Consider the following 19,277-nt stretch of genomic DNA (forward strand, 5'->3'; position numbering starts at 1 on the left):
ACTCTGACTTTTTCCACTTCTCTTTATTGTAGTAGTAAATAGATGGTGCAGGCTTAGTAGGGATTTTGCATAAGACATGAGACAGCCAGCAAAACAGTCTATCAAATTTTCTGAAATTTGACTCAATTTATGTTTTTAATGAAAATCAGGAGTGAAGGGCGGAAATTATGCACCACACATTGCAAGCCTTCAAATTTATTGTCACTAATTCTGTAGCAAATTCTTACATCTCACCCCCTACAACAGCACCATCACTTACAGCAGGAATTATACACACAGACTGAGGACATACCCTTAGTGTAAAAAACAAAACAAAAAACACTGTAAAAAGAAAATAATGGAATTACAGGCAATACACCTTGTGAGTGGAAATTCCATGGATTGAACAGAACATAATAACTTAGTCTACATCTATGTGTTAGAAAGGAAATACCCATTGTAGAAATATCAAATCTTCTGACTGTACATTGTACATTGAAAAATTATGAGATTTGTTTTAATAACACAGGTTATTTCCTTTAGATATACAAGATTGGGAAGCCACTGTGCAGATATCTCTTGACTTCCAATTCAGTGCAATAATGTGCAACTAGAGGTATCCAAAGAAGGGCAGGCACCAGGAAGCCAGCCATACATTTGTAAATATAGTCTGCACTAGTGCTGTTTAAAAATAAAAATAAACAATTGCTACTCATATAGGAAGAGAGAATCAGCCTTCTGCTATCAAGACAAGTTATCGCCAAGAGTGCTATGCAATTATGACTCATTCAGTTTTGCAGTTAATGCAAAGAAACAAATGACGGCTTTCCTCATTGTGGAAATAATTTGGTAGAGCCGTTAAAAAGCTGCTCAGCAAAGTAGGAAACTCAAGTATTTTATACTATTTTTAAAAGAACCAATTAATGTCCCATAAAAGGGGCTTCAAACTATTCTTAAATACTTCAAACCATGTATTTCCATAAAACTTTTTTTTTGGGGGGGAGGGGATAGGGAAAACAATGTGCCTGGTTCAGCCTACATTAAACAATTTCAAATCCTGAAGGAGATTTAAGGATATGCTTCATTTTCTCCCACTGAAATCAATGGGATTATTAGTATTTGTCGACCACTAATTGCTACAGGGGAACCGATAGCACAACTGCAGAATCATATGCACATTTACTCACAAGCAACTTCACTGTGTTCAGTGAAGGTTCTTAGGTTAACTGTAATTAGGATTCAAGCATTATTTCTTCCTCTCCTTCATTTATTTCCCATCTTTTTTCCAATATGGAACTGAAGGCAACGTAAGTATGGCTCCCACTTGGTCACCCATCCAGGAACTGACTTAGAATCAGACCTCCATAGCTTCACCAAGCTGGTGGCTCCCTAGGACATCAAAAACGCTAACCATAAGCTGGATCATTCTCATTGTAGTTTTTTGTTTTAGCAGCCAAAATAATATCTAGCAGAAAAATTAAATGATACATAGGAGTGGTTTCCGCCTTCCCTTCAGACACAGAGCGCTAGCACCATATATGAAATGGTTTATAACTCCACAATGGCAGTACCTCTTTGTTTTTAGTGACTAAAACTTATTTCTCAAAGCAAGTATGTTAATATGCAAACCAGTTTACAGTAGGCCTCACAGGACTTCCATTTGCTTCTCGTTTCTCAACATAAACTATGTTGAAATCAAATCAAATTGCAAAACTCCCACTGAAGTTGACAGAACAACCCCAACAGATTTTTGCAAGTTGGACCTGCGTGTTGACCAAAAGGGTGAGCTAACAGTGAGTCCCAACAGAGGCAAATGTGGACATCTCACGACGTATAGTACTGAAAGGGGAGAGTTCAAGCTCTGTAGTATATTCATTGTCATTATCATCACTTGTCACGGTGGAGGATTTCTGGATGCACTCGTCACAGCAGCAACAGCAACACTCCATAAAGGCTCGGCTGAATGGTTTGCAAAGACAGAAAAGGAGAACCGGAGTCACACAGGATTTGAAGAACAACAGAAACTGGCTAATAAGGTGCAGGAGGTCCATAGTCTGCTGAGACACCCCCGTGGACATGTAGGCAGTGACAATATTGCAGATGTTTTCAGGAATGATGCAGAAACCATATAAAATGGTCAGAGCCACGACTGTGCAGTTCATCTGGCTTTCCAGCTGAATTTGTCGCTTGTTTCCCCTCGTACAGGCCTTCTCCACCTTTCGGATTTTCCTTGCCGTCACCAAAGAGCAAGTAATGGTGAAGAGTGTAGGCAAACAGAAGTAGCAGCCAAAATACCACCAGAGCCTCGCGCCGTCGTACGTGAGGGCTAAAACGTAGATGGTGTCAGGCAAGTGGGGAGAGATCTTCACCACGCACCTTTCCACAGGGGGGCTCCCACTGGCTTCCGAGTTTTCCTTAGTCAATTGGCGCAGAACCACCTCAGGGAGCGCCAGCAACAGAGCCCCGACCCATATAACAGCCAGCTTGGCGGTTGTTGACGTACAGTTTTCTATCATCTCGTAATACATCTGCACATTCGTAGCAGCACGGAAACGGTCTATGCAGAGGGCACATAACGTGAAGGTAGTTACTCCAAGGGAAGCCACCTGGATAGGGAGAAATACAAAAGTGAGTTTAAATATGAACAAGGACTTGAAATATGCACCTTAATAGAGAGCAGAGACAGCCACTATGATGCACTCCAGACTTCAACTCCCATCAGTCTCAACTCGCAGGGCCTTCTCGGTAGTGGCGCCCGCCCTGTGGAACGCCCTCCTATCAATTGTCGAGGAAATAAGCAACTATCTGGCTTTTAGAAGACATCTGAAGGCAGCCCTGTTTAGGGGAGTTTTTCATGTCTGATGTTTTATTGTGATTTTAATTCTGTTGGGAGCTGCCCAGAGTGGCCAGATGGGTGGGGTACACATAATAAGATCATCATCATCATCATCATCATCATCATCATCATCATCATCATAGCATGGCCAAGAGAGTATGGTATAATGGGAGTAGTAGTCCACTAACATCGGGAGGGCTCCACTTTGGCTACCCCTCACTTAAAGGCATACAATATTCAGCACTAGATTTCAAGATGACTGCTAGCCTGACCCGCAAGCCAGTTATTTCTCTACTGTAGAAATATCTACCCTATCCATCAACAGGCACAATTAACACACATTAACATACAAACTACGACAGACTAACGCCAGAATCATCTAAGAGATCCTGGCAGAGTGCGTCAGCTGGGGTACCGCATGGCAGGGCACTGTGGAACCTCTGGCCTCCCTGAAACAGCCAGCCATGGCTTGTCAGCATGCAAGCGGCTCTCTCAGCATTGAAGCGGCAGCTACCGAGAGCCACTGTTCTGTTCCTGAGTGCGCCACTTCCTGCCCTTTGCTCTGGAGATTTATTGGGCTAGTGCGCTTTGTATTTGTCCCAGGCAGGTAAATGGAAACACGGTGCCCGAACCTCACTGCTAGCCTATGGTTACCAGATTTTTTTTCAATGAATCCAGGGACACTTTTTTTTTTTTTAAAGCTGAGTAGCAGCAAGGAGTCAGTAGTGGGGATGGTGAGGCAAAAGACCCTGGACCCAAGCATACATGTATAATCTATAAAGGTGCAAAGCCCTTCTTTCGCACCCTGTGAAACATACATGCACAGAGTTTTTAAAAAACTGGGCAATGGCTGGCCGGCCGCCACTCCCGAGCCTCCCCTAATCAGTCAAAACAAAAGGGGAAGGAAACAGGAGATCATGCAAGACACATCATATGCGCACAAGACACATCACAGGGGGACTTCCCGTGAGGAAAAATGGTGGGCGCCACGGCAGTGAGCAGCTCCTGAAGCCAGCCAGAGCCAACTGTGCTACTGGGCTGGCTCCAAGCTGCTGAGGCTGCCGCTGCCACGTTTCCTGGGAACAGATTTGCAAATCTGGGGACATTCCAGAGACGGAATTTGTCCAGGGACAGATCTGCAAATCCAGGGACTGTCCCCAGGAACCAGGGACGTCTGGTAACCCTATGCTAGCCTGAAGTTTTAGGCTCAGGAGACGCAAACTGCCTTTGCAGGCTGGCAGGTGGTCACTGCGACATGCTGGGGATTCTCGATACATTGCGTGACCGGAAATTCTAAAACCACTCTCGCAATTTGGTTTCAAGCGATATATTGATACACCACCCAGGCCTAGACCTTTTGCATGTGCTCTTATTGTTTCCAGTTTACTCTATGCAAATTTCCCATAGGTTTTAATACTGAAAGGTGGCTCTTCCGAAGGTTGTTTTTTAAAAAAATAAATCTCTGTCAAAATGCACTGGAGCTTTGAAGGAAGACAAACAGGAACTGCTAAAGATTTTTCTACTCCCCCTCCCCCAGAGGCTTGCCTTTATTATAAATTAGCCCAGTATCCACATAGCAGATCAGTTTTTTTTAAAAAAGAACACCCTTAAAATACTGGGCAGCTGACTGTAATTTTTTTCTTATTTAATGTTTGCTGAGATAATTAAGATTCTATAGCAGGCACATTTCAAAAAGAAGGCAGATTCCCATCATAATTTTGAAATATTCTTGTTTATGTACATCTCATAAAAAGTTCCGCAAGGACAGAGTGTGTAATTATATGCAATTATAGAAATGTATCCCACACATTGGCCTTCAGCATTTAATGGGCATATCTGATTGCTAAAAGTCAATATCCCTGCGAAATATGAGGCACTTAGGATAAAACCTGGTAAACTCTAGCTCAACTGAGCAATTCTGATATTTCTTCTCAAGAATCATGGAGCCCTGCAATGAGAGACATGCTTAATTATGCCACAGCTGAAGAACGGTAAATATTATTTTTTTTTGGTAGGCAAATCTATTAATTTGGTGAGTTAAACTGTCAAGGATACAGTCGAAGGAAAAAGCTTAGCAAACACAAACCAAATGTGTAGTTTAATTGAGAAGGGGAAAACATATGCCCTCATTCTGAGGTAGTAAAACTTGGGTCAAAAGAATGGGCCAGGGCTAAAATAGCTAACAAATAAGTTGGTTGTGGTTTGGTTTTTTTACAACATCACAGAGCTACTAAAACAGAAAAAAATAAGTCTTGTAACCTTGGCTTCAAAACCCGTACATTCTTAATAGCATATTCCCATACATTTAACTATTAGCTCAACCAACATCAAGGCCAAGTTTCAATCATCTCTCAGTTTCAGTCTCTGGGCTCTGAAACAGAAATTGCACAATTGCTTAAACCCTCACCGAGTAGTTCTTATGATAGAATGAGATTAATTTTTTTTAACCCACTTCAAAAGACACGTTGCGAGTGATATACCAGTGAGCTGATGTAAATGCTGAAGTACGTACCAACTATTGCTGTGCCCCTTATTAAAGTTTTGTGTGACAGTACAGAAAGTCTTATCAACTGCAGGTTTTTTTAAAAAAACTGTATTAATAATTGTCATCATTTCATTATATTGCATTTCTTTTTACAGTGGTACCTTGGGTTACATACGCTTCAGGTTACATACGCTTCAGGTTACAGACTCCGCTAACCCAGAAATAGTACTTCGGGTTAAGAACTTTGCTTCAGGACGAGAACAGAAATCGTGCTCCAGCAGTGCGGCAGCAGCAGGAGGCCCCATTAGCTAAAGTGGTGCTTCAGGTTAAGAACAGTTTCAGGCTAAGAACGGACCTCCGGAAAGAATTAAGTACTTAACCCGAGGTACCACTGTATTGCTAAAGCAACAGAATCCGGCACCTTTGAATGTGCAGTGACTCCACCCACCTGCCTCAAACACAGCCTTGTAAATAAGTCCACAGTAGTTATTAGCCTGCTGGCAGAAGAGGCAAGTTAGACGCTGCTCTCTTCTGCAGTAGCCTGCTAAATTTCTAGGCTGGGAATAGCGAAGGCTCTCCCTCTTTTCTCTGCCAGCCCAACGTCCTGTATGGAATTCTTTCTTGCCTGTAACTCCTAAGATCACCCTTGAAGACAAAGCTGCCCTAATATAGTCAGGATTCTGAAATGTCTAGCACTGGATGAGAGCAAGGGAAATGTTTCTTTAGAACACCCCTGACTCCCTTTGTTAGAGGGACAGAGGAATGGGGCAGAAAAGGTCTAGGACAGGGGTAGGCAACCTAAGGCCCAGGGGCAGGATGCGGCCCAATCGCCTTCTCAATCCGGACCGCAGACGGTCCGGGAATCAGCGTGTTTTTACATGAGTAGAATGTGTCCTTTTAAATGCATCTCTGGGTTATTTGTGGGGCCTGCCTGGTGTTTTTACATGAGTAGAATGTGTGCTTTTATTTAAAATGCATCTCTGGGTTATTTGTGGGGCATAGGAATTCGTTCATTTCCCCCCCAAAAATATAGTCCGGCCCACCACATGGTATGAGGGACGGTAGACCGGCCCACGGCTGGAAAAGGTTGCTGACCCCTGGTCTAGGAATCCCCAAAGTTCCATATTTTTTTACAAAAACAAGGAAGACTGGTTTGCATCCAGTTGTTAACTATGGAGCTGTTACCTTGGTGGAATATAGTACAAGATTAGCACTCATTCCCATATTATTTGCAAATATTCTTTTGTGGAAGCAAAAAATGAGCACTAAACTTGCCCTATCTTCCATCAGAGTCCGTACAGTTAGGGAAACACCATGAAAACGGAATAAACTGCCGTGTGAATGCAGCCTGGGTTCTTCAAGAAAGTTCACATAACTGTAAAATATCAACAAAATAAAACTGTGAATACACACACACACACGAGAATGCGATAGATCGGTCCACTCTTAAATTAGCATTTGTTCCAATGGTTTCTTTGGGAACTGACTATAGGACAAGGGAAAATAGGAGACAGTTAGTTTATGAAAAGACAAAGTGGTTCATAATTTACACAAACAAAATAAATTGATTTAAACCTGGTTATTTTCAACCTTTTCAGACCTAAGACAAACAAGTGTTTGGGGGCCCATTTCTTAATTTTTTACCACATATTTACATGGTAACAAGCCAATGCCAACACCAGAACCCCCCCCCCCCCGAATGCTGAGTGAAGGTGTCTGGGAGGCAGAAAAATTCAGGGAGGAAGGACAGAAAGGAAGGTCTTCCTCCTCTGAGGGAAAAGGGTCAGTGGAGGTGTTGAAGGAAACTGGCAAGTGAGATGAAATGGCCATTTGTTATTTTTATTATTATACTACTAGCAACAACAAGAACGATAAATACATTGGGAATTGAAAGGAAGGAGATAAGGGAAGAAGGGTGCTAGGGGAGGAAGAAGTGAACGTGAAAAGAACAGGGAGGAGGAATGAAAGAATCTGGCAGTTTGAGGGTCAGGATAAGGTGCAAGCTGAGTGGGAAAGGAGAACAGGAGACGAAATTACAGGAGATTGGTAAGAAGCATGTGAGGAAGGGAAAATATAAAAGAAAAAGCTTGCTCTGCTTACAGTTTCTGGATCAGCAGCTTCTGACTAAAATGGAGTGTCTGAGTCACATTAGCTCCAGGGCAAATGTCTGCAGTTAAGCCTGAGGAAAGCTGCACTATGGAACACCTTGCCTGTAAGGAAAAACGCTGTGGCAAATTTTAAAGTAAATTTCCAAAGGTGAATTAGATATCAGTAGAAAGTGAAGTCAGTAACTGCCAGCTGCTTATGCCAAAATCTACCTCCGTGCCAGTATTCTGTGACTGTGACCATTTTGTGAGCTGTGGGTCTTTTCAGCCCTCTCAACTCGGCCCTAGAGATAGAAGGGTTGAGGAGCCCTCGTCTGCACTATGAATTGCCCCTTCCCAGTTCATTCGATATCGCATTTGTGTTAGACGTGGCCTCAAGAGCCAGTGTGGTGGTGGTTAAGAGCGGTGGACTCGTAATCTGGAAAACCGGGTTCGCTTCCCCGCTCCTCCACATGCAGCTGCTGGTTGACCTTGGGCTAGTCACACTTCTTTGAAGTCTCTCAGCCTCACTCACCTCATAGAGTGTTTGTTGTGGGGGAGGAAGGGAAAGGAGATTGGTAGCCGCTTTGAGACTCCCTAGGGTAGTGATAAAGCGGGATATCAAATCCAAACTCTTCTTCTTCAAGAGCATTGGAGCTGCTTTCCCATTAACAGAGACGCGCTGCAACTTGCAGCTGTGTCTGTATGATACAACTATGTGGGGTGGGCCATCTTTTCCACAGAATTGGCACGTAGCTTACACACAGCTGGAATGACATCTAAAGGGCACCTAAGACCAGGGATTCTGTTGGTGGACTGGCTGCACGTAGATGCTTTGACCAGCCTGCCAAGTTGGCATCAGAAGTGGTACTGAGGTCTTACAAGCTGTTGGCATACAAGCTCCTTCAAACTAGCATCATGATGCTGTTGGTACTGTTGCCTTGCTGTTTCTGTGCTACAGGAAAGGCAGGGGTACAGGATCTGCTCTGCGTGTCAGAATGTGCCAGGTTCAATTCCCAGAATCCCCAGGTTAAGGCTGGGAAAAGACCACTGTCTGAAACCCTAGAGAGATAACACTGAGCTAGATGGATAGCTGGTTGGACTCCTATGTACAGCTTCCAATGTTCCTTCTCAAATTTAAAGAGCAATCCTGCCATCCCCTACTGTGTAAACTCAGAAGGGAGCTTAATGCCAAGGCCAGCACAGGCAGAACTAATTCTGTAGCACAGAGATAACAAATGTAGCTTTTTTACTCCCCAAATATTGCTGACCTCTGTTTTCTGCCAAGTCTAAGACAAATCCCTTTCTGTTTTGAAATCTCAACATTCAGAGTTTAAGCCCAATACAAGTATTTGTGGATCACAAAGAGCCAGCTCCACTGTTACTTTTTCCGCACTCGCATCTTTTAAGATGCGGGGAGGGAACTGGGAAATGAACAGTGAGAGACACAAGCCTTTCTAATATCTGAATGATCAAAAACAAATCTTACCAGCTGGTCAAAAGCTTGGCTGGCAGAACACTGGAATGCTTGCCAGGAAGCAAGGATTTAAATGGAACTTCAGGCTTTTAAAGAAAAGAAAATGTGGGACGTGGAATTAGCCAACTACATTAGCCGTATACCTATCGATCTTATGACACACACGACTTGCCGACCTGTGCCGGAAACCCAATCCAATTTTCTCTGCCAAATTCGCTTTGAACCACTTCGACAAATACTTTAGTATCGTGGAGCACTGAGTAACTATGCTCCAGTCCTCCCCACACTGCAAAGGTGCCGTGAGTAGGAGACACAAAGCAATTAAAGTTAGAACATGGACTAAGGTAGTGCACTGCTTCTGTTTGTATAACTGGTTGCAAGGAATTGTCTGGAGGTGGTTGGAGGATGGATGGCGGCTAACAGATTGAGGTTGAATCCTGACAAAACAGAAGTACTGTTTTTGGGAGACAGGAGGTGGGCGGCTGTGGAGGACTCCCTGGTCCTGAATGGGGTAACTGTGCCCCTGAAGGACCAGGTGCACAGCCTGGGAGTCATTCTGGACTCACAGCTGTCCATGGAGGCACAGGTCAATTCTGTGTCCAGGGCAGCTGTTTATCAGCTCCATCCGGTACGCAGGCTGAGACCCTACCTGCCTGCAGACTGTCTCGCCAGAGTGGTGCATGCTCTGGTTATCTCCCGCTTGGACTACTGCAATGCACTCTACGTGGGGCTACCTTTGAAGGTGACCCAGAAACTACAACTAATCCAGAATGCGGCAGCTAGACTGGTGACTGGGGGCGGCTGCCGAGACCATGTAACACCAGTCTTGAAAGACCTACACTGGCTCGCAGTACGTTTCTGAGCACAATTCAAAGTGTTGGTGCTGACCTTTAAAGCCCTAAACGGCCTCGGTCCAGTATACCTGAAGGAGCGTCTCCACCCCCCATTGTTCTGCCTGGACACTGAGGTCCAGCTACGAGGGCCTATCGTTATTTACCAGTAAAACAAATGGCCATTTTGTGACAGCCCAGGTGTGTGGAGGGAAGGCCTGTTTGTTGCAGAATTTTCTCCTCAAAACCCACTTGGACAAATCCATTTGGCCCTATCCAAGCAGTTCCAGCCCTTATCTTATAATGAGGCAATGGGATGTACAAGCTGATCTTGCCCCTCTCTGGAGAGTAGTAGGCTCCACCTCTCTGGAAGAGCTGGTTATTGAACCGAAGGCGCCTTACCTTTGCTTTAATTTCTGTGCAGCTAGGGAGACAGGCATGGAAGGGGACTCACCACTGAGCTAGAGGAAGGTGGCAGGCCTGTGTTGTTTGACCAGCAGGGCTCTCAATAAGATACTGGTGTGTCTCCCCGTGAAAAGAAGCATCCTGACCCTTAGCCTTCTCAGAGTCTTCCGCCATCCACTGCAAGTCCCCCAGGTCATGGTTCTCAATATCTCCACATATCACAGAGGGAATGACCACACCCTCCAGACTTAAAAAGCATGTGAATAATCCCTCAAAATGTGTCGTACACCATGTGCATTTGTTCATGTGGCATAGGGACTTTGAGGAGCCTTGAAAAGATAATAAGGAATGTACAGTGGTAAGGTAAAGGTAAAGGGACCCCTGACCATTAGGTCCAGTCGTGACCGACTCTGGGGTTGTGGAGCTCATCTCGCTTTACTAGCCGAGGGAGCCGGTGTACAGCTTTCGGGTCATGTGGCCAGCATGACTAAGCCTCTTCTGGCGAACCAGAGCAGCACACGGAAACACCGTTTACCTTCCCGCTGGAGTGGTACCTATTTATCTACTTGCACTCTGATGTGCTTTCGAACTGCTAGGTGGGCAGGAGCAGGGACCGAGCAACGGGAGCCTACCCCATTGCGGGGCTTCGAACCACCGACCTTCTGATCGGCAAGTCCTAGGCTCTGTGGTTTAACCCACAGCACCACCCACATCCCATGACAGTGGTACCTCGGGTTAAAAACTTAATTCGTTCTGGAGGTCCGTTCTTAACCTGTAACTGTTCTTAACCTGGAGCACCACTTTAGCTAATGGGGCCTCCCACTGCCACCGTGCGATTTCTGTTCTCATCCTGAAGCAAAGTTCTTAACCCGAGGTACTGTTTCTAGGTTAGCGGAGTCTGTAACCTGAAGCCTCTGTAACCTGAGGTACCACTGTATTACAAAATCAAAGGGAAGGTGATGGTGGGGAAAGAGTTTAATATAGATAGGACATTTTTGAGTACTTCTACTATCAATTAAAATTTCCATGTGGCCAAGCTGAGAGTGTACTTTGCACAGAGGTAAAGCATTTAACTCAAAAAGGCAGCCTATACTTTAAATTAAAAAATGCAGATTCAGAAAACAATACAGGCAGCGACCCTTTTAGGCGCTTCCGATATGTGCGTCCCACCAAACCTGGAAGTGACCCCAAAATGTCATAAAAGGGGTGGAAGCCAGTGGGGGCAGGGGGGGCAGAATGGGGTGTCCGCAGGCTTTTTCAGTGGCATTTGAAATATACACAATTTCCCATAAACATGTGGTCCCTTGCAATGTAAATCCGTGTAAATTTGGAGTTGCCTGTAATTGCAAAGAACATTTTAACAATATATAGCACAGAAAGATATATAAAATTTTATACTTTTTTTTTTTTTTTGCATGTTCTCATTACTAATTTTCTGCATAATTAGCGCCTACTCAGCTGTACTGATGGGTAATTAAAACACAAATAGCTGCAATGGGGAAAACACAGTATTGTTAATTTGGATTAGTGAAGACCCCCCCTAAGTAAAATACACCTGGTTTATGGTGCAATTGGTTGGTTAACTTGCAGGCTCATAATCCAATCCACCTACTAGGAGATGTGTCTCTTAACAAGTACTGTTATGTATTCAGCATCAATAAAACTCTCACCAAAGGAGTCATTTATAGATCACTTAAGTTTGCGTGAGTGTGAGCCAAGGGGCCTTTATCAGTGGAAGTGGCCTGTAAATAACTACCTTACCAAACACTATCAAAATAGCGTAATACCTTTGGAGTGAGAACATGTCACAACCATTTGTACCTGTTTGCAATCTATAATATGAATTCTTCCATGGATCTAAAAGGTAAAGATAAAGGGACCCCTGACCATTAGGTCCAGTCGTGACCGACTCTTGGGTTGCGGCGCTCATCTCGCTTTATTGGCCAAGGGAGCCGGCGTACAGCTTCCAGGTCACGTGGCCGGCATGACTAAGCCACTTCTGGCGAACCAGAGCAGTGCACGGAAACGCCGTTTACCTTCCCGCCGGAGCGGTACCTATTTATCTACTTGCACTTTGATGTGCTTTCGAACTGCTAGGTTAGCAGGAGCAGGGACCAAGCAATGGGAGCTCACCCCATCGCGGGGATTCGAACCGCTGACCGCTGATCAGCAAGTCCTAGGCTCTGTGGTTTAACCCACAGCGCCACCCGCATCCATGGATCTACTCTACAGCAATTGATTGTAGCTTAAATGTTACATGTTGTTATTATTTTTTGGTTCTATTTAAGGCTGCAAGTTTCATTCCATAGGAATACTCCCAATGAAATCAAGGGCACACCTCCATAAAAAATGCATCAAGGCTGCAGCTATGAAAAGCAATTTCTTGCAGTCTCTTACTAATTTACAATATATGCAAACTGTCTGAAGAACACAAACAATACGTTTTCCAAACAGCATGGTCATTTTCCTTGGTATGTACAATTTAAACTGTAGACAATTTTCAGTTGTTTTGTTTTTAAGCAGACTTCCCATTACACCACTAACAAAAGAGATATCAAATGAAAAATGCAAATACAGCATATGAATAATACTGTTTCCATAGTAAATTAAAGTTTGGGAATAAATTCAGGAGAAAACACTAGAAATTAAATAGCTGCTTTCCATTGTGTGTGGTTTTTTTATTAGCTAAAGGCAAATTAACATAAAATTGGATTTTAAGTCTTTAAAGAGAATTCCTCTCACAGCAAAATGCTTTTGTTTATGGTCCAGAAAGACTTTACAAAACTAATGCAAAAGAATAGACCACACCCAAATATTCCTAACAACTTGTCCCCAGTGGAGCTTAGAGATTCATACTGGAAACATGCCAGAAGCCCAAGGCCTTAATAAATCTTCATGATTTTGTGGCATGAAATGAACATGAAATCCATAATTCATTTGGCATGAATACTGCAGAGGTTGGGGCAAGCTTGGTTAAACTCTTCATAAATCTTTGTTTAGACCTTTGAAAACATTGCATGGCTGCATTTTAGTAGTCTACTCCTTAATAAGAAATGATTCGGGCTGACTGATATAAAGATTTGAGTGTGGTTCTCACCACAAAGCTTCTCCCCTTCAGCCAGCACCCATGACATACTGGTAATGAATGGATCTTTTGAGCATATAGATAATAAGATGAGAGTTCAGGTGATCGTGCCTACCAGCCTTCTGTTTCCTTCAAGGCCACCGGTGATGCTTGGGTGGGAAGCATTCAGGTGACTGAGCCCACCTACATGATAAAAATATCCATATATTACTGATGACATGGGAACTAGCCGGAAGGGAGAAATGGCAATCATACCTCAAAGATGAAATACGGGTTGGACTTCAGAGAACAACTCTGAAGGATGAGAAGTACTTGGCTCAACAGTTAAATTGCCAGTGATAACCCAATTGCTTCACCTGCACAGGAGCATGCAGCAACATGAGCATGGGTTGAGCAACAGTGCGCTAGGTTACTGCCTTTGTACACTCTGGAGGCTATAGAACATAGGTCATTCATGGGAGTTTTCTCTGAATGAACACTGATCTCTCCCACAAAGCAGGATGGGAACCTCGCTTACTTAAGAGGGTCAAAGCTGGCAATTTGTCCAGACTCTATTCACTTACAACATCAGACAGTCTCTTAAATCAGGTGGCTCAGAAACACTGCTCCAAGTATACCAGATTCATGGGGAAACTCCAATACAGGCTTCCTCAACCTCGCCCCTCCAGCTGTTTTGGGATTACAACTCCCATGATCCCTAGCTATCAGGACCAGTGGTCAGGGATGATGGGAATTGTAGTCTCAAAACATCTGGAGGGCCGAGGTTGAGGAAGCCTGTTCTAATACCTAAATGGGGCGCAGTAAGCCCAGTTCTGCTTTAGCATGGGGTTTTCCCCCCAAACCAGCTTTAGCAAAACAGAGGGCAAAGAGGGATATGTTGTAATTAAGAATGATACAGAGGAAGTGAATGGGAAAAGATAGTTTACTCTCTTCTGTAATGTCGGTCATCCAATAAATATTTATTGGCAGTAGGGTCAGGACAGGTAAATAAGGTACTTGTCATCCAACATACACAGTTGGCTTCATATCCATTGGTTTCCTGGAAATAATTGGTTGGACATGGTTGGAAACAGGATGATATGATATGAGTCCTCAGCATGATCCATTGGGACTTTTCTTAGAGATGGAAAACTTGCAACTCTCCAGACACTGCTCAGCTACAACTTCCATCATCCTTCACCACTGGTCTTGTTGGCTGGGTTGATGGGAGCTGCAATTCAATAACATCTGAAGGGCCACAGGTTCCCCCATCCATATCTCACAATCTTAATAACCTAAATGCACCTTTAAAATAAAAAAGCAAAACACTGACCTTGTAAGGAACAGGGGATAGTTCGCCCACATCGTTGCAGGTTTACAAATTCATGCCACTCATTTAAACAATCTCTATGCTGCTTTTCAGGATCACAGATCCTCCCAGAATTGGGAGGATGTAACCACAACAAAACCAAACGTAGCAACTACACAGTTAAAATCCAGATATGGATTTCATTGACGATTGCCTGACAATGACTAGACCTACAGTAAAGGAACACTGGCAGTTGTTATTGGGACATCTAACTTTATAAACAGCTCTGGTTCCACAGTGAAAAGGGATACATTTATTCAATACAGCTGTGTTGTATGAGGAGTGATGCAGTTTAGGGCTATACCCTAAAGGAGAGCATTTATACATCACAAATCAAAGCTGTGACAGTTACAAGTTGTTGGGCAATGCATTTTCATGCTGGTGCGCCTCCCAGTACAACAGGATTGGGAAGAAAGAGAGAAAGTTCACACCCACTCTTCCATCCTCATGCCAGTCAGATTTAAATACAATTCAATGAATAGTTTCATGCTTAACAAACAGGACCTCCTTCTTATAATATAATGAGAAGTGTGTGTTTTTTATCTTTACTTACCCCACTGCTGTTAGTTAAATGGATATTGTCTTTCTCTCACACACAGAGTAGTATAGCCTGCCAGAATTACTCTACAGTACTATCAGCCAGCTTTAGTGTGTGTGTGTGTGGTGTGTGTGTGTGTGTGTGCGCACGCGCACCCCAGTAAATAAATAAAACAGACAACCTGAATGGTGGCAGGATTCTGGCCAGCTGGCTGAAGGCCTGGCAGAGTATCTGTGCTCTTGCCAAGAAGCAAGGATTTAAGTGGAACCTGAGGCATTTAAAGAAAAGAAGACAGAAGCGTGGGATTTGGAACTAACCAGTTACATTAATAATGCATCCATCAGTTTGATGGTTTTCTGACTATCAAGCCACATCCTTCAATCCATTACTTTCCAACTCGAGAATGAAAATATTTTTCATCTTCTGCAGTAAATCTGGCAAGAGCAAGAGTTATAGGCAACTTCTCTCCCCACACCACACTATGCGTGGTTTCTTGAGCATCAAGTACTTTCATATATAGTTGATGCACACATGTGAATACATGCATGTATTTGAATTAGATGTACCCTGATTCTATGTTCCTTTTTATTGTGAGTGCAGGATTGGCATCCTTCAACCGTGTGGTTTGTTTTGGTAGCCCAGTCCATCAATTAAGGTGGAATATTTGGATTTAAGCCTATTAAACACCGATCTAAATGTATTTATGTGGGGAGTCAGTTCAACTTAAAGCCGTAAAACATATATTTCCAAGTAAGGTTTATTTGAACCACTTCGAATCTGCTTTTGAAATCAAATTGCAGGGGGTGCACAGTCCAAAAATTGTTATCCCATCTTCCAAACACAGCTTGGCTTACTAAATGTGCTAAGCAAGCACAGGTAGCAATCCTTACATGCGGCAGAGAAGGAAGCCCCCATGCATGAGGATCAGAGCCAACTTCAATCGACTTACAATCACATCATGAGCTTACAATCAAGGTGCTGATCTCACTGAAGTCAACAGGACTACAGCAACTCAAAACATAAATACTCTTGCTGAACTAGTCAAAGGTGGGCGGAAGAATTATGAAGCCGCTAAGCACCACCTGAGTCAAATAAATAAGCAAGCGGAAATATTTCACGTCTCCAAATGAACATGACAACCTGCAACCATTAGGTTATGAAGAACAACTGATGGGAGTGAACAGAACGTTCTTGGAAGAAGTCCCACCCCAGGAGAGGGATAATTCTTAACTAACTGTCAGCAAAAATGGGAGATCAAATAGCAACAGGACAAGTGATTCCAGTCCGCGAAAGCCATTGTGAGATTACAGGTTATTGCATTCATTGTGCTTACCTCGATGTACGGTACAATTTTGCAAGAGAAATCATCCAGCAGCCACTTTTTGGTGAGCTCTTGAAAGATTACCAAAGGCAAGCAGAAAAAAATGATGAGAAAATCCCAGAAGGCTAGGTTGGCCAGCAAGGAGTTGGAGATGCTTCTCATGTAGTAGTTGTGGCACACGATGCACATCACTGCCATGTTGCCCATTATCCCAATGCCAAAGATCACTATCGACAGGCACATGACTGCGTAGGCACCATATGATTCCTCAGTCAGCGGGTAGAAAGGGTTCTTGACCCGGGCTGGTCGGAATGTACCATTCCTGAAAGAGCCAGCTGTGGATCCATTCAAAGGCAACGCCTGGGGGAAATCATTTTCTGGCCCAGGAGAAGGAGTCATCTGGCTGTCCAATGAGTCACTGAAGTTCCTTACAAGACTATCCGTGAGAGCCTTGACTTCTCCTGCTCTCCCTCCGTCCTGGGGCTGCCCAGCTCCCCTCTTGCTTCTTACATGCCTTTTGGAACGAATGCTTCCTGGGTCTCTACTACTTTCTTTCTTCTGTACCTGTGCCCCAGGAAGATCAGAGTATCTCCCAACCTCCAAGACTACAGAAAGGTCTTTATTCAGCTGGCTCTCGCCACCTCCTTCCAAAGGGCCATCAGAATGATGTGTGGCTTTCAGCGGGTGAGTTCTTTGTTGGCCAGCTTGTGCTGCCGTCCAGCCCCTGGCACGATCATAATTCTCCAAGGGACCCCAGTCCCCCGAATCTCTAGTTGTAGCCTTGGATCTGGCGAAATGCCCTTTCTGAAGGGAAGCCCGAGCAACGCTCCCCAAAGGGATGCCACCCATAGTCCTGGGTGCCACCACTCGCCAGGGCAGTAGAGTGGCCGCCTGGCACCATGATCCACACTCCCTGTCCTTTCTGCCAACATCACGGCCATCTCCTTTCACTGGCACCTGGGGCGATGCTCCATGGGCAAAGGCAGACAGGGCGCCCAGGAGCCAAGCCAAGCCAAGGGGTGTCGTCTTGACAAGCTGCATGGTTTAGGGTAGGAGCTGGGTGCCCTCCAGTGCTCCTTTAGCTGCCCAAGCTGGTGGAGCTGCCAGTCACACCCATTTCACCCATAACCTGGACCCAGGACTCCTTTCCAGTCCCACCAACGCTCAGATGGGCACCACTGCCATGGTAAGAGAACAAAGGTCTAGAAAAACAGCACTGAGCTGACCTGAAAAAAAAATGATCCGGAGAATGATGGATAACAAACCATACGGTTCCTTCGTTTGCACAGGCTTCAAGTTCGACTCATGTCCTCAGCAAACGTATCCACGATTTGGAGACAGAGAAGAGCCCAACCTCACCCAGAAAAATAGAAGAAAGAAATCTCCTTGCCCAGGAGAGAGGGGTGTGTGTGTTTTTTTCCACCCCGCTCCTGCAGCCTCTCGGGACAGGTCTTCAAAAGTTGCATCAACCCCGATCGCGAATGGAGACTGCAAGCGCAGACGGTCCTGCTGGACCCGCGCACGGAAAGCCACCCGGCGCTCCGCCTTTCCCAGCGACGGTTGCCTGGGGGCGTTTTGCTCGCGCCCTCCCGAGATCGCCCTCAGCCGCTGGCCCGCCGTCGGGGCGCGATCCCCGGGGGGAAGCAGCGAGCCAAGCGCTCCATCGTCGCCGCTCCCGGCGGATGGCACACACGAGTGGGTCGCCTGCGCGCGCGATCAAGGCGCTCCGTGCGCCTGGGAAGGCGGAGAAGCGCAACGGCTGCGCCGGCGAAGGAGCTGAGGCGGAGCTGCGGCGGCCACCGAACGAAGCATTTCAGAAGAAGAAGAACAATGAAACGAGAGCGGCTTCCCGCCCCACCGGCGCCCGCAAAGTTGCCTCGGGTAGCGGCGCCAAGTTGGCTGGCAGCGGCGCCCACAGCAACGTGTTGCTGCTGCCTCCAGTCTAAGCGGCTGGGCGGATGGAGAGGAAGGGACCCGCCGCCGCTGCTGCTGTCCGTGCGCGGCTCTGGGAAGCCTCTGAGGGAGACGCTGCTCGGCTCGGCTTTCTTAGCTTGGGCTCTTCCCTCTCTCTCTCTCTCTCTCTCCCCGCCTCCGGGCTACCAGGCGCGAGCGCACGGCTTCCCCTGGCGGCTTACGCTCTCCTCCGCCGAGCGCTCCCTTCCTTACGCGCTTTGTGGCGGCTTCTGTAGCGAGAAGAGAGAAGGGGGGGGGGAGAGAGGCGGGCAGCAGTGCGCACGCGCCTCTCCCCCAGGGGTCCGGGGCGAGCGGCGTTTGTCCCTCTCGCCCCAGATCCGGAGAGAAGCGAGCCAGAGGCGCCTCGCGGGCGTTTCTCTTCATGGCGCCTATTTCTCTCCCTCTCTCTCTCTCTTGGGCGGATGCACTCCTGGGAACAGGGATGAAGATGACATGTAGACATAGGACATTCGACCCCCTCCCCCATAAAATATTTGAGGAGGCTGCCCATGGGCTTAGCCAGGAGGCGGGTGCCCCCCAAATCAAGTAGATAAATAGAAATACTTAGCTAACTGACCAATTGCGTCACAGAAAACTCAGTTCTACACCCCCCAACATAAGAACTGCTATCCAAAATAGGTCATCACCCAGTGCTATTTTTCTTTAAAAAAATGTTTAGGGGTACTCTCATTTTCCTACTAAACCACAGAGCCTAGGACTTGCTGATCAGAAGGTCGCGGTTCGAATCCCCGGGACGGGGTGAGCTCCCGTTGCTCGGTTCCAGCTCCTGCCAACCTAGCAGTTTGAAAGCACGTCAAAGTGCAAGTAGATAAATAGGTACTGTTCCGGTGGGAAGGTAAACGGCATTTCCGTGCGCTGCTCTGGTTCACCAGAAGCGGCTTAGTCATGCTGGCCACATGACCTGGAAGCTGTACG

General features: G+C 45.6%; 1 protein-coding gene across 1 annotated transcript; it reads right to left on the minus strand.

Moving 5' to 3' along the window:
* Positions 1-179: 179 nt before the first annotated feature.
* Positions 180-18,538, minus strand: GPR37 (G protein-coupled receptor 37). Its single transcript, XM_081877960.1, has 2 exons — positions 16,401-18,538; positions 180-2,585 (listed from the first exon to the last, which is right to left on the minus strand). Exons 1-2 carry the CDS (start codon positions 17,427-17,429, stop codon positions 1,767-1,769), a joined length of 1,848 nt encoding a protein of 615 aa, XP_081734086.1. The 5' UTR covers positions 17,430-18,538; the 3' UTR covers positions 180-1,766.
* Between the last annotated feature and the right edge of the window lie 739 nt (positions 18,539-19,277).

The sequence above is a fragment of the Podarcis erhardii genome (genome assembly GCF_964252035.2).
Source record: "Podarcis erhardii genome assembly, chromosome: 10".
Classification (NCBI taxonomy): Eukaryota; Metazoa; Chordata; class Lepidosauria; order Squamata; family Lacertidae; genus Podarcis; species Podarcis erhardii.

Coding starts and splice junctions, on each gene's coding strand:
- GPR37 (XM_081877960.1), bottom strand. CDS start 17,429: ATGCAGCTTGTCAAGACGACACCCCTTGGCTTGGCTTGGCTCCTGGGC. Junction 2,586..16,400: donor AAATTGTACCGTACATCGAG/GTAAGCACAATG, acceptor CTCCCTATCCAG/GTGGCTTCCCTTGGAGTAAC.